The sequence below is a fragment of the Aureobasidium pullulans genome (genome assembly GCF_000721785.1).
Source record: "Aureobasidium pullulans EXF-150 unplaced genomic scaffold scaffold_3, whole genome shotgun sequence".
Taxonomy (NCBI): domain Eukaryota; kingdom Fungi; phylum Ascomycota; class Dothideomycetes; order Dothideales; family Saccotheciaceae; genus Aureobasidium; species Aureobasidium pullulans.
The window spans coordinates 840330-860635 of record NW_021941023.1 but is presented as its reverse complement, the minus strand read 5'-3'; the positions used below and the strand labels follow the sequence as shown (position 1 = coordinate 860635).

Sequence of the window (20306 nt, the reverse complement as noted above, 5' to 3'; positions counted from 1 at the left end):
CAAACGTATTCATAAGCAGACCGAAGGCACGGTCGCCGCAAACTAGACCGACGAGGACGTTGTGTGACTCATTACTCACACTGCAAGAATATGGCATCCGTACAGCTGGCTTCATAATCCCAAGGGAGTCACTTGACTGGTTATGACTGGGTTAGGTATCCATTGAGCAAATTTCCTTACTAAGCAGCCCTGCTCCCAATCTCTTTAAGACCCCCTTCCACTCCCTTCCACCCTCTCTCCTTCTTTCTTTTCATACACACCATTCGTCTTCGGATTAGAGTGCAGACCCAAATCTTTTGAACCCACCTGAGGGGTTCGCGGTGTGCTGCAGCGCACTTCGAGCCTTTCTAACCTACCCACTTGCCCTTTCCCTTCTCACTGGCAAGAGTCCCGCACACTCATGGCGTCAAACATAATGAGCGCTCTTTAGTAATGACTCCGCCAAAACATCTTTCCCTTCTTCATTCGGGCCGTAATAGGATCAGTTGTCGTTCCCTCAGCGACTGGTTCGAAAGGGACCCTTTTTCCCTTTTCCATGATGGTGGCGCCTTTTTTTTCATTGGTGTGCTGGCTTTTGAGCCGGGCATTGGAGAAGAAATTGTCATATCGTTGCTGCTGGATGTGGTTGCTTGTATCGTCATTGCCGCTGCTTGCTGTTGCTACTGTAGTCGTTGCTCGTGGGTATCGTATTTCGCGCGCGAATATCTATCCTCGGCGCTGCCTGTAATGTGTGTCGTCGTTGCTTGCTGTGGTCGTCTGTCGTCGCCAGATTTCATCATCCACAATCCCATACGCGCTTCGGTCTGCATGCTATTGCTCTAGTCTCTCTTCTTCTCGATCCTTGGAAGCGAGATCCAGAAGAGCCAGATGACGACCAACAGTGCCAGAATGATAGGTTGAAGGACTTGCACACCCTTCGCTTGAGCAATGACACCGGTCACGAAGGGGAAGATGGCGGCGCCAGATCCACCAAATGCTGCTGCGAATCCGATACCACTGACATGCAGATGTCTGGGCAGGAGCTTCGTTGTGGCGACGACGGCGGCTGGAAACAAAGGACCTAAAAAGAAGCCTTGCAACGCGACAGCAACAGCAGAAACGTAGAATTGCGGAACGAGCCAGAAGAGAAGTTCAAGGCCGGTCGCTATCGGGAGATAGATGGAGATGGACAGTTTCTCGCCGATTCGTGGCGTGACGAAACCGAGTATCAACCTGCCAACTGTGATGCCGAGCCAAAAGCCAGTTGCGGTCATACCAGATGCGAATGCGCCTCCGTCACGCTCTCTGAGCATGAAGGTTGTGATCCAACCGCCAAGAGCCACCTCGATACCGACGTATCCGAGTAAGAACAAGGCGCACAACCATGTGACTCGGGCACTCGGCATGGTGAACAAAGCTTCCTTCATCCTGTTACCTTTCTGATCCGTCGTTCTCGGATGAGCCAGACGAAAGACTTCTCCAGTCTGGCCCCAGAAAGCCCAAACACTGGTTGCAACTTCGAGTGCTGCAAAGCCGATCTGAAGTCATAGTCAGCGACAGTACTAAATACACCTTGGGCCTCACAACATACCATGAAGTAGTACCACGTCCACCACGGTTTGTCAGCCTTCGTGATCAACGAGGTAGCGATCAGTGGAGCAATGGTTGCTCCAAGGCCATAGATCCCGTGAAGGAAACCCAGTACTTCGTTAGCGTTCGACATTGCACCCATCCAGGCGTTCCAAGCGGCGTCTTCCAAGCCATTGCCGAAGCCAGCAATTGCAAAGACGACTACCAGTACCGGATACGGAGGATGCAATGCGATGACTATGTATGCAATCAGGTGGCATGAGGGAGCGATGAAAGCAACGCCTCTCTGACCAAGCCTCAGATGTATGCTGTTGTTGAGCAAGGCAGAGAGATTGTAGCCGATGAGAGGACTGAGGAAAATGAGTGAGACGATAGTATAGGAGAGGTCGTAATGTGTTTCTAGCTAAAAGATGTCAGGTTTCATTGATAGTCAAGGATATCATATCATCGTACATATGGGATGATAGCTCCATAAGTTGCATCGTTCATTCCCATAATTGCAAAGCCCCAAAAAGCAGCAAGTGTCCGGTAGAGGTTCGACCCATTCCACTTCTCGAGTTCTTCGTGAGAAGCAACTGTTGGAGATGGCAGAGTCTCGTTCTGATCGTCTCGGTCAAGATCATCATCGAAGTCATCGGGGCCGAGTCTTCTACCGGTATCTGCAGGGAAATGCTTCTCGTATGCCCGTGGCGGATTATGAACTGGCTCAAGTTCAATGACAGCTGTCGAAGAGCCTTGATGGCTGATTCTTCTCGAAGACGACATTCTCAGATCTCGGTATCGAAGCCGGCGGGTGAATCAAAGAAGGAAGATGTTGAGCCCAAGTCTTGACAAAAGCACCAAGCACTTTTCCGGAACTCGTCTCACTCGTGGCAAGATTGCTTGATGAGTTGGCATATTTTCTAATCTTGCGAAGGGCGTCATTCATGTAGCAGTATCTTTGGCTCCGAAAAAGGAAGTCTCACGCGTCTTCCCCCAAACAGCAGGCGCACATGGAGAAACCTGGGGAAACCGCATCATGGCCGGCAAACCGGACCGTGTTTCCTGGGCATACAGCCAAGTCAGAATTCAAGCTGCGAGCATCAACCAGCAGAATACGACTACGTGGCTTGAATACAGCTGACACAAACTCCAACTCGGCCGAGTATCCATTGGACAGATCATAAGTACTTTAAAAGCTCTCGAGGCTGTCTCGTAACTACCTTCCTCCACATCACAAATCGTCGCACTCAGTATCGATCTTCTTTACCATCAATTGACACCATGGCCGAATCATACCAATCATCGCATTATGATCACTCCATCCCGGACGTGAGCAAGCCATTCGATCTGAGATGCCCAGACAACACCGACCTCTGGCGCATCCCTCCCTCAACCGACCGTGGAAACACACCTCACATCTACCGCACAATCCGCGCCTCAGACTTCAAGTCAGCAAAAGTCACAGTCTCTGGTCCCTGGACGGTACTCTACGATCAAGGCGGACTCTGCATGATCATCGACATCCCTGGCGCTCAGCAGAACAAATGGGTCAAGACGGGCATTGAAATGCTGAATGGCAAGCCTCGTGTCAGCGTTGTTGGTACCGATACTTGGTCGGATTGGAGCCTGCATCCCGTCGTCGCCGCTGACAAGGTGTCTGCCACCATCGAGATGATTGTTGAACATGATCATCTGTGGGTTTATTTGATTGGAGATGATGGCGAGCGTCATCCTATGAGGGAGATCACTTGGTGGAATGCTTTGCCCAAGGACGCAGCCGTCAAGGTCGGAGTGTCTGCGGCAAGACCGGCTACTGAAGGAGGTGAATTGATTGTGCATTATGAGAATTTGGTCATCAACGCATAGACGCATTTGATAGCGTCTGAGTTGAGTTCTGACTGATATTTACGTACGCTTCTCCAAGCGTATTATTACAATGATACTTAGCCCAACAAGAATACTCCCGAACCATCCCAGAAACTCCTTAGGTAATTGGTGACTGATACATACAGGTCATACTTTCAGAATCATGAGATGAAAGTGGCCTCAGTGAAGAGGGTGCCCTCCTCGGTCTTCTCTTCGCCACCAATCTTGATCTTGATGGGAAGCTTGGGGCCGTACTAGAATGTTGGTCAGAAATGATTAACTGGTAAAGCGTCTCTGGAAAACTCACCTGGTAAATATAAGGCTTGGTACCGGCTGCACCAGCAACGATCTGCTTGACAAACTTGGGGACCTCGGCCATAACGTCAACGCGGTCAAGTCTCTCACCGAGAGAGCCCTCGACAAGTGCCTCAACAGCCTGGCCGTTGGCATCAGTACCGTTCCAGGAGAAGGAAACAGCGCCAGGTTCAGGCCAGCTGTTCTCGGGGTCACCCTTGATCTCGCTGTGCTTTGCGTTATTTGAGGAGCCTGCGCAGAGGATCTTGCCGTCGGTAGCGATGCCGCCAACGTTGACGACAGTCGAGCCGTACGAGGGAGGAGTAGTGTACTCCATCATGACGGCGGAGTAGGTTGGGGATTGGTAGTTAACAAAGTTCCACTTTGCGGCTGTCATAGACAATCAGTATCAATGGAGGTGTCACAGTTGGACTTGATGGACTCACCTGCGTGGTGAGGCTTCATGCCCTGGAGAGCATGGACGAAGAAACCTCTGCCCTTGACATCAAGAGGACCGGAGGAGGTGATGATGGTACCCTCGACTTCGCAGCGAGGCCAGAAGGCGTGTCTCATGGATCCCCATGGCTTCTTGGGGTCGGTACCGAAGTTGGAGGTACCGTTGTTGCCAACGACGAAACCAGGAGCAGTCTGAGTGAAGCTGATGTCGACGATGCTCTGCTTGTTGGTGTTGGACTTGATGTGGTAGCTGTTGCCCTTCTCGTTCAGCTCGGTCGAGCAACCCTTTGCGCGGAAGTTGAATTTGCCCTCGTCGAAGCTGTGGTTCTCGCAAGCGTCCGATGACCAAAGGTTGGGGGTCTTGCGGTCGGCGTAGAAGATCTTGGTGTTGAACTGAGTGGTGATTTTGATGCCGCTGCGTCTTGTCAGATGGTGCGCAAATCGGACAAGGGATCCAAACTCACGCAACGTTGCTATAGATGACCTGGACCATGCAGATGTGACCGGTCTCAGTCATGAAGTACCAGGTCTGAGTCTCGACGCAAGTAGAGTCGATTGTGAACCATTTCATGTCATCCTTGGTCAACTCGGTGTAGGGCGTGGTCTTTGCCTGCTCGCTGACGGCCTGGATGGCCGAAGGTCCGTAGATGGGCTCTTGGGTGCCGGCGACGTTGGCCAGCCTGGGTTACGGTCAGTGGCGGTAGAGAGTGCTTGTTCAGGCGCAGCTTACTGTTGTTTCGCCCAGTTCATCATCTTGGCGGTATTTGTAGGGGATAGCACACGCGATTAACAAAAAGGCTATGAGTATGCGGAAGTGCTGACGGTGCGCGAGTAGGTGCTGGTTGGAATTTGTGGTTGTTGGAAAAGAGCAATAGCTAAGGTATCTCGCTGCCCCTCGGCGGCTACAGAGATTGAGAGATTATTTGCTGACTGGAATCCAGCCCAATTTCAAATGACGTCGTAAGAGATTAGATGGCGAGACTCTTTGTTCGCGACTCGGATGTTGATTTCACTGCCAGCTCATGGTTCCTATATCTACAAACTATTGCTGTATACAGATGCTATCCACGTTGTTGGCCTCGATTATTCCGAACACGGTATGACGAGTGGTGCGTTCTTGCGACAAGATGCAGATCATGCCCGACCATCGAGGTACTTCGAGCTCGAGGACCCGCTCATCACCGTCGTAAACGAAGAGCTCAAAAGCATCTTCTTGACTCCTCCCGAAAGAAACACATAAGGTCGTTGTCTCTCAAGGTTCGTAGCAGGCAGTGTTTGAAACCTGCTTGACCGTAGAATCATGTTTCCGCGGCGCGCCTGGTACGGTACAAGTACGAATGGAGCTCTTGCACCTATCACATGTTTCGAGCTCGATTCAACCTTGTGTCCACCAGACCGCCCACAGGAGGACCTCTTACTTGGGAAGCTCGATCCGACCATCTGTCTGCACGAGACTCTGTAGATTGCTAGCTTTCATGTCAGCTGCTGCTCGACCGGACAACGATATGCGCAGGGTCTGTCGGTGCAATGCAAGGCATGCAAGCCACAGTAGAGAAGAGCCGCATTCTCTTCACAAGCAACAGCGCCAACGGCGGGTTGGCGCATATTGGCAAGCCGGGATCAGAGATCTGGTGCGATGCCTCGGCCAAGCCTTGTAAGGTATGCGATCAAGGCTCCAGGCAGAAACGAGGGGCAGGCACTTTGTGAGCTTTGCAGACTCCCACCCTTAGCTAATGCGAGTCTTGCGAGATTGGCTGGCAGAAATTTTCTTCATGATACTTGTTGGATACATTGGCGTTCACCAAGAAATAATCCCGTATCCTGCCGAACGTTGTCCTCGCCTGCTAGAGGTTGAAAAGAAGAAAATGCTAAAATTTTGCCCGTTGGCAGAAGCACGCGTACTGGGTGCTGAGTCAAGAGCCAAATGACGAAAGCGCTTTCCCGACTTACCTATTCCTACCATCGCCCTTCTCCTCTTCCGCCAGCTGTTTTGCTTGACACGGCATTGATCGATACATGTTCCCGTCTGCGTTTCGCAAGTATTCCATATCTATATATCGCAGCTCGAGCTTGCCGTGAGCATTGAGCTTCTACCGACTAGACCGACCCCGTGTGGACCCGTTTTGCCCAAAGCGGCCTCGTCTAGAGAGGAACAGCAGCCCGCATCCTCTCGTTGGAACCGTCATACTCGCAGCCTTCCTCTGCTCGAGTCTTTGGAGACCATCTCGACAATCTCAGTTACTACTATTCTAAATCCCACTGTCGCCGTCAACCCACTAGGCATACCGCCTCCCTGCGTCTGCAACGTCACCGCCTCGCCGAGCCAGCACCGCGTCGCAACATATTTAACCATGGCTTCACAGCGTGGAGCAGACTCGCCGGCCCAGGGCGACCATTCCGTTCGGTTTAGTACTCAGAACCAGGAGATTGAGCCCGAACCCAACCTCTCGCCAGTCCGCTCACTTACCGGCCATGACGGACAGAGGGAGAACCTGACGCCTCAGGCCGAGGAGGAGCTTAGACAGCTCAAGACAACGCTGCAGAACGGCTTGCAATCAAAGCGCATGGAGCACTACTCGTTCGAGCCTGTGTCGTTGCCGGGCTCTCAGCCAGTATCCAGAGTATGTCTCGAATGAACGTGCCTCGTACAACCTCACTACTCACACGCTCTGAACAGGTGCCCTCGGGTCAATCTAACAGAAGACCTATCATGCCGGCCGGCTCTGCACATCCCTCCCCTCGACCCTCCCCTCCTGCCTCGACATTCCATTCCCCTCCTCTTACTCCCTCGGCCTCTCGTTCTAGAGAGGGCAAGCCCGCTGCCAGCACCGCTTCTTCCGTGTCTCAGCTGGCCAAAGCAAGAGCAGCTGCCGACATCGTGACTCCGCAGATGTCTGCTTCACCTCAGCCCGGCTCGCGGGTTCCTTCCACGGACGAGACTGGTGTATCCGCACACCCTAAACAACAGCCTCGATTCTCTCTTGGTCCTGCTGGCGACTCCATGCCCCCCTCGCGCGATCACAGCCCCAACGCGTCTGGAGCAAGTACTCCCACTGGTTCAGGAACTGTAACGCCGTCGGCTACGTACACAAAGCCTTGGCCTCAAGGCGACAAGGACGATCCCTATGCCCGCAGCAAGAGAGCTCCTCCTACACGCAATGTAGACTCCATCGACGCTCGTTTCCGCTTCGGTAACAGAGATCCTCGCAAGGGTCACAGCACTTCGGGTACCTCTCTAGTATCTCTTCCAGCTGCTGCAAACAACTCGAGCTCTGCAAGTCTCAAGCCACCAGAGTCGTCGGACAAAAGAACAAGCTTCTTCGGCGGCAAGAAGCACGACCACCATGGTGACGATACTTTCAAGGACAAGGACAAAGCTGCCTCCAAGGTCAGCCTGAAACGCTTTTTCAAGATTGGAGACAAGAAAGATAAGAGTCGTGCAAATTCGCCTGTTAGGACTGGCTCCTCGACTCCCTCTAGCCAATCTCAAAGCCTGCCTTTCGCCGATGACCACGGTCTGGCGTCCAAGTACGGCAAATTCGGCAGAGTCCTTGGATCTGGAGCTGGTGGCTCTGTGAGACTCATGAAGAGAACCGCTGACGGCAAGACTTTTGCCGTCAAGCAGTTCCGTGCCCGTCACACCTACGAGAGCGAGAGAGAGTACAACAAAAAGGTTACCGCTGAGTTCTGTATTGGTTCGACCTTACATCATGGCAATATCATTGAGACCATCGACATCATCCACGAAAAAGGCAACTGGTTCGAGGTAATGGAGTATGCTCCGTTCGACCTCTTCGCAATTGTTATGACTGGCAAGATGTCGCGCGATGAGATCACTTGCTGTACCTTGCAGATCTTGAGCGGTGTACTTTATCTGCACAGCATGGGACTTGCTCACCGAGATCTGAAGCTCGACAATGTCGTGGTTAATGACCACGGTATCATGAAGATCATCGATTTCGGAAGTGCCGTGGTTTTCAGATATCCCTTTGAGAACGATATCGTGCTCTCTACAGGTATGTTACATTACGACATTATGCAACCGAAGTACTAACAGCGTTCAGGTGTGGTTGGTTCAGACCCCTACCTTGCCCCTGAGGTTTACGACAATTCGCGCTACGACCCGCAGCCCGCAGACATCTGGTCAATAGCAATCATCTTCTGTTGCATGTGCCTGCGTCGATTCCCTTGGAAAGCACCCAGAATTTCCGACAATTCCTACAGACTTTTCGTTTCGCCTCCGGATCCTGGTCAAGATCAGCTCCTTGCTCAATCTAGGCAATCGATCACCAGTGGATCTAAGACAGAAAATGGTGCCTCATCAACGTCCGGAGACCAACCCAGCCAACAGATCAAGGGTCCTCTGCGTTTGCTTCGTCTGCTGCCACGCGACACAAGACACATCATTGGCCGTATGCTGGACCTCGATCCGCGCCGTCGTGCAACTATGGATGAGATTCTGGCCGATCCTTGGGTGCAGAATGCCTACGTATGTAGGCAGGAAGAAGGAGGAGAATGCTACCACGCTCCTGGTCACACTCACGTCTTGGAGCCTGGCGGTAGCGCTCAAGCACCCCCAAAGAAGTAGGACTCACCAAGGTTTTTGACCGGTCGAAATCTTTGGGATAAGGCTTTGGAGTAGGGAGGATGCGGATGGTACATGAGGCGTTTGGGTTTATTGCTACTAAAGGCAAGAAGTTGCGGCGCAAGCGACAGATAATCGCATGATGATCGAGACGAATTGGATGAGATAGGTAATACTTCACATATTCTTGCCTAGAGGCTGCTATCATTTCGTCTGCGTGCATGCGTTTTTTCGCAAAATCTTCGAATCAACCATTCTTCAGCAGCTTGTTATCGTGACTTGAACGGACAGAAGACCGATCACAACCATGAGTCGTCGTACGTGATCGATCTTGACCATTGAGCTCTCGCTGACTTATCTTCTCCATGCTGCTGTACGTGCGTACTTTCTTGGACCATTCGTCACTGCATGCGCTTGCTTGCAGTATCGCATGTGCTGGACGATAAGATTCGGAAGAAGTTCGTCCGTCAAACAAACCTTTCGACCTCCCTCGGTCACAACCAATCAGCGAGCAAGAAAATCACGATACCAACAAACCTCCACATGTTCTTCGCACGGATGGAGTTGTGGGATAGGATCACGCTATCGGGCGCTATCTTTGCTCTCGAACGTCTTGGCATGAGCAGTGAACCAGTCATAAGAACAGCTCCTCGCACGTTGATGAAAGGAGACATGAAAAGACAGACGTCGAAAGGCCCGTGAGAGGCCCAAATAGACAGAAAGTGATTTGAGTAAGAGACCACGTGCTCCTGCAAGACCGCAAAGAGCCAACGAGAAGGAAGAGATGAAGAAATGGTGCCCCGCCTGAAGCACCACCGCGTTGGTCTGGAAACTTTAAGAAGAGAGCTCCAGCTCGTCGACGTTTCTACCGCCTCTCCGTCGCCTTCGCTTTCTGTCAAGGACTCTTGGAAGGGAACTTTCCATGTGGATTTAGACGACAGTCGCGACTTCAGCTATACCAATTACCAATCGATTACTGTAGGAGACAAGATTCCAGGCTTCAGAACTTCTGCCGGTATGCATTAATGCTCAATTTGCCGAGTCTGTTGTCGTCTTGGACATTATGGGCTTTTCCAATTGTTTCTGATATCTGATGTTTTATTCAATCTAGCATTCTTTACTTCTCTCCGAACCAATCTTTACCTGGGCACATCACCCCCACCTTCACCAATGTCGACACCACCCAGCATGAGGGCGAGTGCCTCTTCGATCGGCCCACCCTCACCCTTGCAAAATGCAATTGACAACACCTCGGACGTACCAGAAGGACCTCTTGCAGGTGTTCCAGAACTCCGAACATATGTCGCAGAGACAGAAGAGGAAAAGTTGGCTGCATTGAAGCTGGTCGCAGATGGCGTCGCACAAATGCGTCAAACGGCGAATCGCATTCTGATGTACAATCCCTACAACCTGGCTGCTTTCTTCGCCTTCTTGGCTGTGGTCAGCAACTACCTCTATAAGAGCCGCTCCGACATTGGTATCCTGTTTACCACTTCTGCCGGTCTGTTGATGGCAGCCATGGTCACAGTCCGCCGCTACACCAACCCATATATCGCAATCGCCGAGGAAACACATATCAGCTTACTTGACGATGCCGATGTCTTGGTGACGAAGTTTGGTGAAGAGGTCATTGGAACTGTCATCATGGGCTGGGTGGACGGAGAGACCAAGGGCAAGAGGCGTAAGTGGAGAGCAGAGATCAGAGGATGGGCAGTAAGACTGCGATACCGTGGCAAGGGCGAGGGTATGGCTCTGCTCACAGAGGCCGTCAATCTGGCCAAGAAGAAGGATGCAGATGGCATTGAGTTTGCGCCCGACCACGCAAGTAAGTATATGACGACGGCGTCCTTGGTTTCGATGTGTTCTAACTTTTGGCAGATTCGAAACGAGTTCTTTGGGATTTCTACAACGGAAATTTCGACAAGCAAGAGAGGAAGGCAGAAGCCAAACTACAGGCTTTGTGGGAGAACAACACAAAGTCGAAGCGAAGATGAGCATCTTTATTTCTCGTCGCATTTGCACTCTGATACCCACCTTTTCAATTCAATCCAAATCAATTCAATGGCTCCCATTCTCCACAGCCTTATGCTTGATGGTCAAGTCAATTGCAAATCTTCATCCAGTCGAAGACGAAAGTGCCAAGACACGCTGGTGGAAACCACGAAGATTTGGGAGTCGCAGCTCAAGCCACGCCAATCAGTACTCCTAGGAAAGAACGAACAGAGCACAAGTCTGTAACAAGACCGCGCTTGGGCACTCTTATCGTCAAAGACACCAGATCCAAACCCAAAGCGTGCTTTGTCCAACTGTCCTGGTCGAGACCGTCAGTGGAAAGCAGACACCACCGTTGCAAGTCTCACTACAACCCCGGACACATTTTCACTCGATTTCTTTTCGAAGCACGCGCACCATGGAGATTATTTATGCGACTCGTACACATCTACACTTGTCCATACATCTTAATGTGCAGCCAGCAAGCTCAATATCCTGGTAACAGTTGACCACGTCGCCAAATCAGCTGTGAACATGACGCTTCGCCGTTTCAATTCACATCAGCTTTCAGCTCAACCATAACAAGAATGAAAGATATCGCACGGCATACGAGCATTCAATATGGCGTAGGAGGGCCAGACAACCTTCGACCTCGTCCTCAAGCAGCTTTTTCTCCCAAATAACGCTGCCACGCGAAGCTTCATAGCCGAAACCGTTGGTTCAACTAACGCCTCTATCAACATAACGGTTTTACTGATAGGAAGCCTTCGCGTCACTGCATACCTTTTCTCCAGCAAACTGAGGTGGAGTCGTCTACATCCTCTCGAGTCTGGCCAGAATCGCATTCGAGACAACCCTTACAAGTACCGACTACCGAATGGGCGCTGTGAACGTTAGATTCGTTGATTCTGTCTATCGATCTGGCAACGGTCCGTGTCGCCTTACACCATTGCAATCTATGTAGACCCTGCTCAGGGGAGTAATCTGATCGAAGATATAACATCGTCTCCCTGCTTGTCCTTGAGCTCTCAGCAACAGCTCAGAACATCATCCCCTCGCAGATCTCCGGGTGTCATCGTCTTGTTCCACTTCATTCGCTTGAACATACTATCCTCTTATACTCTTTAATCCTTTTAATCCTTAATATCATCCAACATGCGTTTCGACACCCCCATCAGCCAGGTGGCTCTTGTCTCCCTCTTTGCAGGTGCAGCAATCGCCGCTCCTCACAACGTCAAGGCCGCAGAAGCCGATATCGTCGAGCGTGACGCTGCCAGCCCTGCTGTTTTGATTGCTTCTACCACTCGTGTTGGTGGAGCCGTCATCATTCTGCCTGAGTTCTTGGCCAAGACATCTCTTTCCTCGTCTTCTTCTAGCAAGACCAGTGCAAAGACAACCTCTTCCACCAAGAAGAGTTCATCTACAAGCAAGAGCTCATCCAAATCGCCCTCTTCTTCTTCTGTCAAGAAGACCTCTTCGGCAAGCTCTGCTAAGAAGACCTCGTCATCATCGGCAAAGGTTACTTCTTCCTCAAAGTCAAGCAGCAGCAGCAGCAGTGTCAAGAAGTCTAGCAGCTCCTCAAAGGCTGTTTCCTCCTCGGCAAAGTCCTCCAGCTCAGTCAAGAAGACATCCTCATCTTTGTCATCATCAAAGGCTAGCTCTTCTTCTTCCAAGGCTGTTCCTGCTACCACTCAGATTCCTGCAAAGGTTTCTAGCGTTCAGTCCAAGGTTTCTAGCATTCAATCCAAGGTCTCGAGCGTTGAGTCTAAGGTTTCGTCCAAGCTTGCATCTCAGATCTCTGCAGTTGCTTCTCAGATCAGTGCTCATAAGTCATCCTCTTCGTCCAAGACCACGTCCAGTGTGCCCTCGACGTCTTCCGCTCCTCACGCCCCTTCATCATCTTCATCTGTCTCCCACAGTGCTTCATCCAGCTCTTCGGCCAGCTCTTCAGCCGTCTCATCATCATTGAGCTCCTCCATGGTCTCATCTTCGTCGAGCTCCTCCATGGTCTCGTCCTCTTCGAGCTCTTCTAGTGCCTCGACTCAATCTGCTCTGAGCTCTTCTTCGAGCATTGAGAGCTCGTCAGCTTCGTCTTCCGCTGTCTCCTCAAGCTCGTCTGCAATTTCCAGCAGTTCTTCCTATGTTCCTACCACTAGCTCTGCAGCAGTTTCCTCATCCAGCTCAGCCGAGCCTTCATCATCGTCAAGCTTCACTGAAGCTTCGTCATCAAGCTCGTCGATCGAGTCTTCCTCCAGCTCTTCAGCATCATCTTCTTCCTCCAGCACATCTTCCGAGGCATCCACCTCATCGACTGAGGCATCCTCAACCTCCTCCTCCTCCATCGCTCCTTCCACCACCTCCTCATCTTCCTCCGTCACCCCTACCGCCACTCCCTCCTTCGCCACCTCCAACGGCACATTCCCTATCAACGACAAACACGCCTCCATCATCATCTCGTCCATCGAATCCCGCTTCTCCACCGCTCTGGCAGCGCAAACCATTTCCATGCCCAACATCACTTCCTTCGCCACACCTACTGGATTCGACACCGTTCTGCAATCTAGCGCCAGCAGCGCTTTTGCTTCCGGAGTCCAAAGTGCTATTTCCAGCTGGATTGTTTCCGAGTTGTCGGTAACCATTTCGTTGGCCAGTGAGACTGCTTCTGCAACTGCTGAGGCTAGTGCCAGTGCTTAGAAGTGGGAATGGGGTAGTTTTTTCTTTTGTCCAATGAAAGTGTAATGTTGTCGATGAAGTTTTCATGGTCTTGATGATCGTGATGGTGGTGGCTTTTTTCTTTTTGTACATACTTTAATAAAGAATTGCTTTTTCATTTGACTTCAAGTCTTGCCATTTTAAAATCTCTTATCTCTTTTCCCCTGTGTGCTGGAGGTTTTTGGAAGTAGTCGGACTCCAAACAAATCCACAAAGAAAATATAAACGAGCAGCGATGAATAAAACTAAACCGAACGTTGACAGAAGGTGCAATACAGTCGGACAATCAAGCGGACGCTGCAATATCGTGGAAGGACTCGTATAAGGCTTAACAGCTATATCAAATTCAAGAGTGATTGTCGCACCCAAATGTGCAAGAGCCAATGGCTAGCTCAAAATCAGTGTGCGACTTTAACTAGACATTTGCTGATGATCGAATCCCCATCGTGCCTTTTGACGACATTGTTGAAAAGTCCGAGCAGGTACATGAGAGCACCTCTAGTTACATACATCCATGCTGACCGAAGACTTCTAGGGTATAAACCTCGTTCGACTCCCAGCCCCCCAAGACATCGCTGTAGCACTGATGAAAAGGCAGAGTGTTTTTGACACCCTGTGTCCTGTTTCATCGGGATCACATATAGCGAGACCGCGATTCTGAATTCACCAGGTGTGATGCCACTGTACCATCATGACTTCATTGTTGTAAGAGATATCAAGTATTCAGTGTATAAGGGTTGATAACTCGGTCTGGTGATAGCGGAGTTTGCGGCAGGGAGAAGCTTGCGAGGAGTTCCGCTTCAGCAAGATCTGAGGCCTGAATTATCAGGCGGTGATGTTCCCGATCACGTAGGAGCTTTTGAAGAGCAAAGCCTGGTGTAGAGCTGGGAAGAGTCTTTCAAGGGTTTGACCAGTGAGACTGTTGTCGACGACCAAGTATATTGAGGCATAGCACGACAGAGCAAGTGTGACCAGTTCTATACATCACCCGCACAGGCTTTCCAGAGCATAGTTGTGCATGCATGGCAGCAACAGCTCTCGGCCTTGTGCTCATCGTAGAGGGTGGCTCCGATTTCTTCTACTCCTGCTGTTCTTCTACCTTTTCCTCCTTGCCGTCGTGTCTGCGGTAGAGATGGATCTGGTAGCGCATGTTCTCAAGCTCGATAGGGTACTTGAGATCATCTTCGGGCAATCTGAACCATCTAGATTCATCAGACACAAGCTTCTTCCATTGTGGAGGTGTGCCCTTCTCGGCGTCTTTCTTAGGCGACAACAAAGTGTGGTCGAGCAACCACTGCATAGGGTACTTCTGCGAGGCACCGTTGAGTGTCACTGTAGAGTAGCTTCCAGGGCTGTCGACCACAAGCAATAGTGATCCAGGGCGCATGGATGCTGTCAAAGCGTACAACAGTCTCTGAGTCTTTGCTACTGAAGTGCTGTACAGCTCGTTGAGGGTAAACATGATGGTGACGATATCGCTGTTGACTAGCATCTCCTCAACTCCAGCGGCATCCATGTCCAGGAGATCTTTCTGCTCGAAGCGTACATTGAAGACTTCGGAGGGTAACACAGCCTTGTTGGCAGCCTTTGCGGCTGCGGAAGCGTACTTTGACAGGAACGGAGGAGTAATGATGCCTTGGTGAAGATCCTGCATGACTTTGTCCCAAGTGGCTACGTCAATACCGAAGATATCGAGTTTCGAGATGTTAGGCTGGGGCGCGTCTTCATCGGGAGACGATGCGTTGTCTCTCAAATGTCTGAGCCATCCAGCAAGACCAACAACCTCAGCACCCGCTCCACCACCCAGGCAAAGAATGTTCAGAGGTTTGTCCGAGGCTGTTTGCGACTGCAATGTCAATTGACTTTCAAGTTGATCGGATAAAGTCGCAGACTCGTTGTCTGTTGATTGAGACTCTGTTGATTTATTTTCGAGTAGATCAGAGATTTCAGGAGAAAGGTCGGAGAAGATCTGAGCATAACCCAGAGCTCTGCTGGGACTCCATCTGGCAGCATATGCCTCGAGGTACTCTTCCTTTCCAAAAGCGGTCGCAAAGTCGCGGTTGAAAAGATGGCCCTTCACTTCCTGTAAGATGTCCTCAATCTCAGCGGGTGAACCCTTATTACAAGCATCGCGGAAGACATTCAGCAGAGACTGCTGCAAAGTAATTGGAATAGCATTGTCTTGTTGATAGCCCTTCTCAGTTGGTAGGGGAATGGGACCTTTGTTCTGCTTTGTCGGTCTCTGACGCTTGTGCAGCGGCTGCCACGATGATTTGTCTCTAGGCATTGTGTCAAAATAATTGATGGTGGTGGTGGTTTTGATGCAAAGTAGAGAATTAGGACGAAAGATGGAGGAAAGAGCTTTGGGCAAGTTTTGGCGAGGGGCGCGTCATGTTGCCGAGCTTGACAGTTTGATGCTGAAGCATCCCTTTAGCATTGCTACTTACCGTCTGTCCATCTCAGCATCCTATCTCTCGAATAACACATCATGGCCGACGTAGATGACAAAGAAAAGGCCGAGAAGCTCGCCGCTGCAAAGAAACGCGTATGTCGTCTTGTATCTCACCATCAATCACAAGTCGAGCTAATTCACGTGGACAGTTCGAGGAGTTGAAGAAGAAACAGAAGGGCAAGAAGGGTGGAAAGAAAAAGGCAGACAAGGCCGATGCCACTGAAGAGAAGGATGATGCAGCAGTAGAGACTGCAGCAGACGGCGATGCACAAGAAGCCGAAACCGATGGTCCCACAGAAGAGAAGGTAGCCGACGATACGCCAGCCGCCGCAGACAAGGAAGAAGAGACGGGCGAGGATAAGACCGAATACAAGGGCGAAGATGCGACAGAAGAAACAGCAGCAGACGAAGCTTCGGCTAAGCGACCATCACACGAGCGCAAACCATCCCAGTCCGAGCAGTCGAGACAACGATCCGCATCCTTCAGACAGAATTCTGGCATCACCTCTCCATCTCTATCCAAATCGCCCGCTCTCCCATCCATCAGTGCCGAAGACGAGGTTCAAGACATCTACCGCAAACAAGCATCACGCATTGAGGACTTGGAGAAAGAGAACAAGACGCTTCAGGATGCCCAAGCAAAGCTGCAAAAGGTCGAGGATGAGCTGGAGCAGTTGAGAGAGAGCAGCGGTGATGTGGCTGAACTCAAGTCAAAGGCTGCTCTGGCCGACAAGCGACACGACGAGATTGAGAAGCTGGTATGAAACCTCGGACATGTGTGTCGCATACACCAAAGCTAATACAATACAGAACTCCGAATTGACATCAGTCCAACGACAGCTCGCACAAGCTCAGCAGCAAGTAGCCGACAAGCGACGCAAATCCAATGCCAGCCCTTCGCGCGAGATGCAGGCACAACTGGCCTCCAAGACGTCGACAATCGAATCGTTAGAACTAGAATTGTCCAACTTGCGGAACCAATACAACATGTCGCAGTCCTCCGTCTCGGCCCATGAAGCCACTATCAAGGAACTGGAACAGCGTGCCACCACAGCCGAGCAAGCCGTAGAGACTGCTCAGAAGGAGATCGAGACATTGAAAGAGACAATCAACAAGCCGGTCGAGACGGAGAAGAACGACGCCGAAGACCCAGCCGCTCTACAAGCAAAGATTACAACTCTAGAATCTGATCTACGAACCGCCCAATCCTCAGCCGACACAGCGACCAGCCGCGCCGGCTCCCTGGAACAAAAAATCGAAACCCTAACAAAACTCCACAAAGACCAGACCAATACCCACGATACCCAAATTAAGGATCTGACCTCCAAGCTGGCCTCACTAAAAACGTCCCAAACTCCCGCTGCAAACGACACAGACTCCATCGCAGACGATGCGAATGACCTCGAACGCGAGCAGCTACACCAACGCATCCGCTCCCTCGAAGCCGAGAACACCGATCTCCGCCGCGGCGTATGGCGTGACCAAAGAGCTGCCCTCCAACCCGACATCAACGATGCCTCCCCTGGCTACGAGGACGTCGATCTCAGTAACCCTTACGCCGCACCTTCATCCTCGCAACGCCCCCATGCCCGCACCGGTAGCAGTTTCCAAGACGTACTGCAGAGCGGGATTAATGCCTTTACTGGCGGACAAAGAAAGCAATCGTTGGGTTTGTTGAGTGAAGAGGACTTGGAGTTTGATGAGGATTCCTTCAGGATTGCGCAGGAAGAAGAGGGAAAGAAGAGGATTGAACGTATCAGAGAGGTCAAGCGTGGATTGGAGGGATGGAGGGGATGGCGTGTTGATCTTGTGGACGTAAGGGCTGGAGGGCTAGGCGGCGGCGCTGCCACTGGACCTATGTTTGAAGTCTAATCGGCTTTGAATCAGTAATTCGTAGACGATGATATTATTCGGTACGACTTTTCTTACCTGTCCTCATGTCCGGCTTTCTCGTCTCCTTTTTCTTCCTCTCGTTCCTCCATCTCTGTCCCTCTCCGCCCTTTCCTCCACTCTGCTCTTTTCTCCTCTGATGTCTCTCTCACCACCTTGCTCCTCCTTCCTCTCACCATCCAACACCCCATCCCCCAATTCCACAGTCCTCCCATGCCCCCTCCTAACACTAAACCTAACCTTCGGTCTCTTTCCCTCGCGAAACTGCAATCCAAACACCACCACCAAACTCGGGTCTTCTGGATCTCCGCACACGATCTTCAATTTCAGAATGCTGGGGTGGTAATCTTGTTTCCAGTGGACCGATTTGCGAGTCTTGCGGTGGGGTTTTATGGTTGAAGAACCCGAGGAGGAAATTGGCGAGTCAGTGGGCGAGAGATTCAAAGGGGAAGGTGGGTTCGAGGGGTCGGGGTCCGGTTGGGGGTGTGGGTATGGTTTATTCTTCACATCGACATTAGAGCGATGGATTGATTTTTGATGGCTCTGATTTTTATGTTGTGTTTTTGGGTATGGGAGGAAATAGGACGGCATGATTGAGCTCTGCGAAAAGAGTCGCGATGATGTGGGAAGGGAGAATATGCTTGACGACAGCAGCACGAATACATTATATGGGTGATTCATCATTGCCACTTTTGATCCAAACAGTCATAAGGAAGTGGGCTCTTGACCTCTTTTCATATACCCCGTGAGGCTTGTATGTGGTCGTTGCCTGCTGATGAGGTGTCTTGGATGATAAGTACCGTAGTGGTTGTCACATGTGATAGTGCCCACACATACCTGTTTTTGTTAGGCACCAAAGTCACTAAGAATAGGCGAAAAGACTCGTAAGCATTTTTCTTGATGGTTGCAAAGATGATATTTTGCTTATCTAGTCTAAGATAGGGAAATGGAGGGTGTCGAAGTATTTGGGTATAATGTTTGTTTAGAAGGACTTGGCGATCAAGTCTTCGAGCTCAGACTCAGACAGGCCCTTGACACCGAGCAACTCATTGTCGTTCTTGTCGTTCCACAGGTTACCATAGCCCTCTCTGAAGATGGAGATCTTGATGAAGTTCAACATAGCAGAACCGATATCACCGTTCTCCTTGCTCAGCTCGGCGTAAGCATTCTTCTCAACCTCGCCAAGATCGACACTCTCTGTCTCGGCCTTGAACTCAGGCTTGATCTTTTGCGCGATCTTGAGAGCTTGATTTTGACTTAGGGCGACAGTCTGGACGTAAACACCACGGTTCTTTGTCTCCTCAGGGTTGTTAAGGACACCAGCAACAGCCTTGCCGATATCTGAGAGAAGGGTGAAACTGTGAAGACTGTCGCCGTTGTCGTTGATTTCCGTCTTGCCCTTGAGGTTCACGACCCAGCCGAGGTTGATAGCCCAATCGAGGAACAATCCGTTTGTGATGAGTGTGTAGCTGATCTGGTCTTGCTTGGCACGCAGATAGTCTTGTGTCTTGACCTTGCCGCCGAAAACTGGCAGAGCGCGAACCTTTTCGTTACCGACGATGTTGCTGCCGAACTCGGAAGGGATAAATCGCTGAACACCGGCGGCGATAGCGGCGTCGATGAGTGCGGGTTGCTCTTCGTGCTTGGGAATAGCTGAGACGAAGGCTTCTTGGCCACGCAGGGCGGAGATTACGGAATCTTGGGAAGAGTAATCGACTTTGACGACCTTGATTGCTGAGGGGAGGCCAGAGGTCTTGCCGGAGCTGGAGAGGACAGTGACTTCGAAGCCTTGTTTGACAAGCTCATTGACGATGGAAGGACCAAGGTTACCGGTGGCACCTGCGATAGCGACCTTCTTGAATGCCATTGTGATGTTTAGATGAATGGTTCGTGAGTTTGCGAGTTTGTGAGTTTATAAGGTTGCGAGGTGATGATTATGTAAATTGAGTCGAATTGTTCTGGTAGTAGAGATGGTGGATGATGGATGGTAGATGATCAGATAGACGAGAGAAGACCTACATATTATATACTCTGTCATGTTTGCAAGCACATCATACTTCGCCATTTTGCTGAATCAACATGATCAGAGGCATTGATAAGCCAAGACGAACTCAGTGGTGCCATCTCTAAGCAACAAAGCCAAAAGCTCGAGTTGGTACAACGAGCGCGGCCAAGTTCCGCTCGATTTTGTCAGCTTCATGATGCGAATACACTGAGGAGATGGTGCAATCTCGAATCGCCAACCAGATTACGAATTTCCATTGCTGAGAGTTCCGCGATATGATGAAGCCAAGTAGTATCTTCAAGCACAAAACATGGTCTGGAAGTCGAGGTTGATCAGTGGTTTGGTGATTGTTTGTGAAAGAGGAAAGGAAGCCTCCGAGAACAATCGCGTTGCTTTGTCAGGCACGAGTTCTCGGTCCGACAGTCGGTCATCTCCCTAGACCCTGTGACCAGCGCACAGCACACGATGTCCAAGATGACTCTTGCTAGTTGGACGACACTCAA

At 50.8% G+C, this 20306-nt stretch overlaps 10 protein-coding genes across 10 annotated transcripts; 5 read left to right on the top strand and 5 right to left on the bottom strand.

Moving 5' to 3' along the window:
- Positions 1-818: 818 nt before the first annotated feature.
- Positions 819-2334, bottom strand: M438DRAFT_290519 (MFS general substrate transporter; the record flags this gene model as incomplete). The annotated part of the gene is made up of 3 exons (XM_029901714.1): positions 819-1517; positions 1571-1972; positions 2023-2334. 3 exons carry the CDS (start codon positions 2332-2334, stop codon positions 819-821), a joined length of 1413 nt encoding a protein of 470 aa, XP_029763903.1.
- A 408-nt stretch (positions 2335-2742) lies between these two features.
- Positions 2743-3417, top strand: M438DRAFT_394780 (uncharacterized protein; the record flags this gene model as incomplete). Its single annotated transcript, XM_029909174.1, has 1 exon — positions 2743-3417. The coding sequence occupies exon 1, from the start codon at positions 2833-2835 to the stop codon at positions 3415-3417; it is 585 nt and encodes a 194-aa protein (XP_029763902.1). The 5' UTR covers positions 2743-2832.
- An 80-nt stretch (positions 3418-3497) lies between these two features.
- On the bottom strand, positions 3498-5029 carry M438DRAFT_130536 (oxidative stress survival, Svf1-like protein). Its single transcript, XM_029898823.1, has 5 exons — positions 4898-5029; positions 4632-4847; positions 4158-4582; positions 3725-4101; positions 3498-3671 (listed from the first exon to the last, which is right to left on the bottom strand). Exons 1-5 carry the CDS (start codon positions 4918-4920, stop codon positions 3579-3581), a joined length of 1134 nt encoding a protein of 377 aa, XP_029763901.1. The 5' UTR covers positions 4921-5029; the 3' UTR covers positions 3498-3578.
- A 1489-nt stretch (positions 5030-6518) lies between these two features.
- Positions 6519-8755, top strand: M438DRAFT_372065 (Pkinase-domain-containing protein; the record flags this gene model as incomplete). Its single annotated transcript, XM_029908323.1, has 3 exons — positions 6519-6788; positions 6845-8183; positions 8232-8755. 3 exons carry the CDS (start codon positions 6519-6521, stop codon positions 8753-8755), a joined length of 2133 nt encoding a protein of 710 aa, XP_029763900.1.
- Positions 8756-9418: 663 nt separating this feature from the next.
- On the top strand, positions 9419-11222 carry M438DRAFT_312534 (uncharacterized protein). Its single transcript, XM_029902516.1, has 3 exons — positions 9419-9767; positions 9864-10577; positions 10631-11222. Exons 1-3 carry the CDS (start codon positions 9545-9547, stop codon positions 10744-10746), a joined length of 1053 nt encoding a protein of 350 aa, XP_029763899.1. The 5' UTR covers positions 9419-9544; the 3' UTR covers positions 10747-11222.
- Positions 11223-11789: 567 nt separating this feature from the next.
- On the top strand, positions 11790-13539 carry M438DRAFT_342841 (uncharacterized protein). Its single transcript, XM_029904855.1, has one exon. It carries the CDS (start codon positions 11900-11902, stop codon positions 13436-13438), a length of 1539 nt encoding a protein of 512 aa, XP_029763898.1. The 5' UTR covers positions 11790-11899; the 3' UTR covers positions 13439-13539.
- A 995-nt stretch (positions 13540-14534) lies between these two features.
- On the bottom strand, positions 14535-15743 carry M438DRAFT_266603 (uncharacterized protein; the record flags this gene model as incomplete). Its single annotated transcript, XM_029900124.1, has 1 exon — positions 14535-15743. The coding sequence occupies one exon, from the start codon at positions 15741-15743 to the stop codon at positions 14535-14537; it is 1209 nt and encodes a 402-aa protein (XP_029763897.1).
- A 201-nt stretch (positions 15744-15944) lies between these two features.
- Positions 15945-17780, top strand: M438DRAFT_352495 (uncharacterized protein; the record flags this gene model as incomplete). Its single annotated transcript, XM_029906795.1, has 3 exons — positions 15945-16001; positions 16058-16666; positions 16719-17780. The coding sequence occupies 3 exons, from the start codon at positions 15945-15947 to the stop codon at positions 17778-17780; spliced, it is 1728 nt and encodes a 575-aa protein (XP_029763896.1).
- Positions 17781-17811: 31 nt separating this feature from the next.
- Positions 17812-18676, bottom strand: M438DRAFT_130495 (uncharacterized protein). The gene has a single exon (XM_029898822.1). The coding sequence runs from the start codon at positions 18480-18482 to the stop codon at positions 17844-17846; it is 639 nt and encodes a 212-aa protein (XP_029763895.1). The 5' UTR covers positions 18483-18676; the 3' UTR covers positions 17812-17843.
- A 344-nt stretch (positions 18677-19020) lies between these two features.
- On the bottom strand, positions 19021-19665 carry M438DRAFT_260458 (NAD(P)-binding protein; the record flags this gene model as incomplete). Its single annotated transcript, XM_029899771.1, has 1 exon — positions 19021-19665. A coding segment is annotated over one exon (645 nt), but the record flags the coding sequence as incomplete, so codon positions are not given.
- Positions 19666-20306: the final 641 nt, after the last annotated feature.

Excerpts from the sequence above, each read along its gene's own strand:
- M438DRAFT_130495 (XM_029898822.1), bottom strand. The coding sequence starts at position 18,482 with ATGATGAATCACCCATATAATGTATTCGTGCTGCTGTCGTCAAGCATA.
- M438DRAFT_342841 (XM_029904855.1), top strand. The coding sequence starts at position 11,900 with ATGCGTTTCGACACCCCCATCAGCCAGGTGGCTCTTGTCTCCCTCTTT.
- M438DRAFT_312534 (XM_029902516.1), top strand. The coding sequence starts at position 9,545 with ATGGTGCCCCGCCTGAAGCACCACCGCGTTGGTCTGGAAACTTTAAGA. Across the intron at positions 9,768-9,863 it reads AGGCTTCAGAACTTCTGCCG|CATTCTTTACTTCTCTCCGA; the intron begins GTATGCATTAAT and ends TATTCAATCTAG. Across the intron at positions 10,578-10,630 it reads GTTTGCGCCCGACCACGCAA|ATTCGAAACGAGTTCTTTGG; the intron begins GTAAGTATATGA and ends AACTTTTGGCAG.
- M438DRAFT_130536 (XM_029898823.1), bottom strand. The coding sequence starts at position 4,920 with ATGATGAACTGGGCGAAACAACA. Across the intron at positions 4,848-4,897 it reads ATGAACTGGGCGAAACAACA|GCTGGCCAACGTCGCCGGCA; the intron begins GTAAGCTGCGCC and ends ACCGTAACCCAG. Across the intron at positions 4,583-4,631 it reads GTCATCTATAGCAACGTTGC|CGGCATCAAAATCACCACTC; the intron begins GTGAGTTTGGAT and ends GACAAGACGCAG.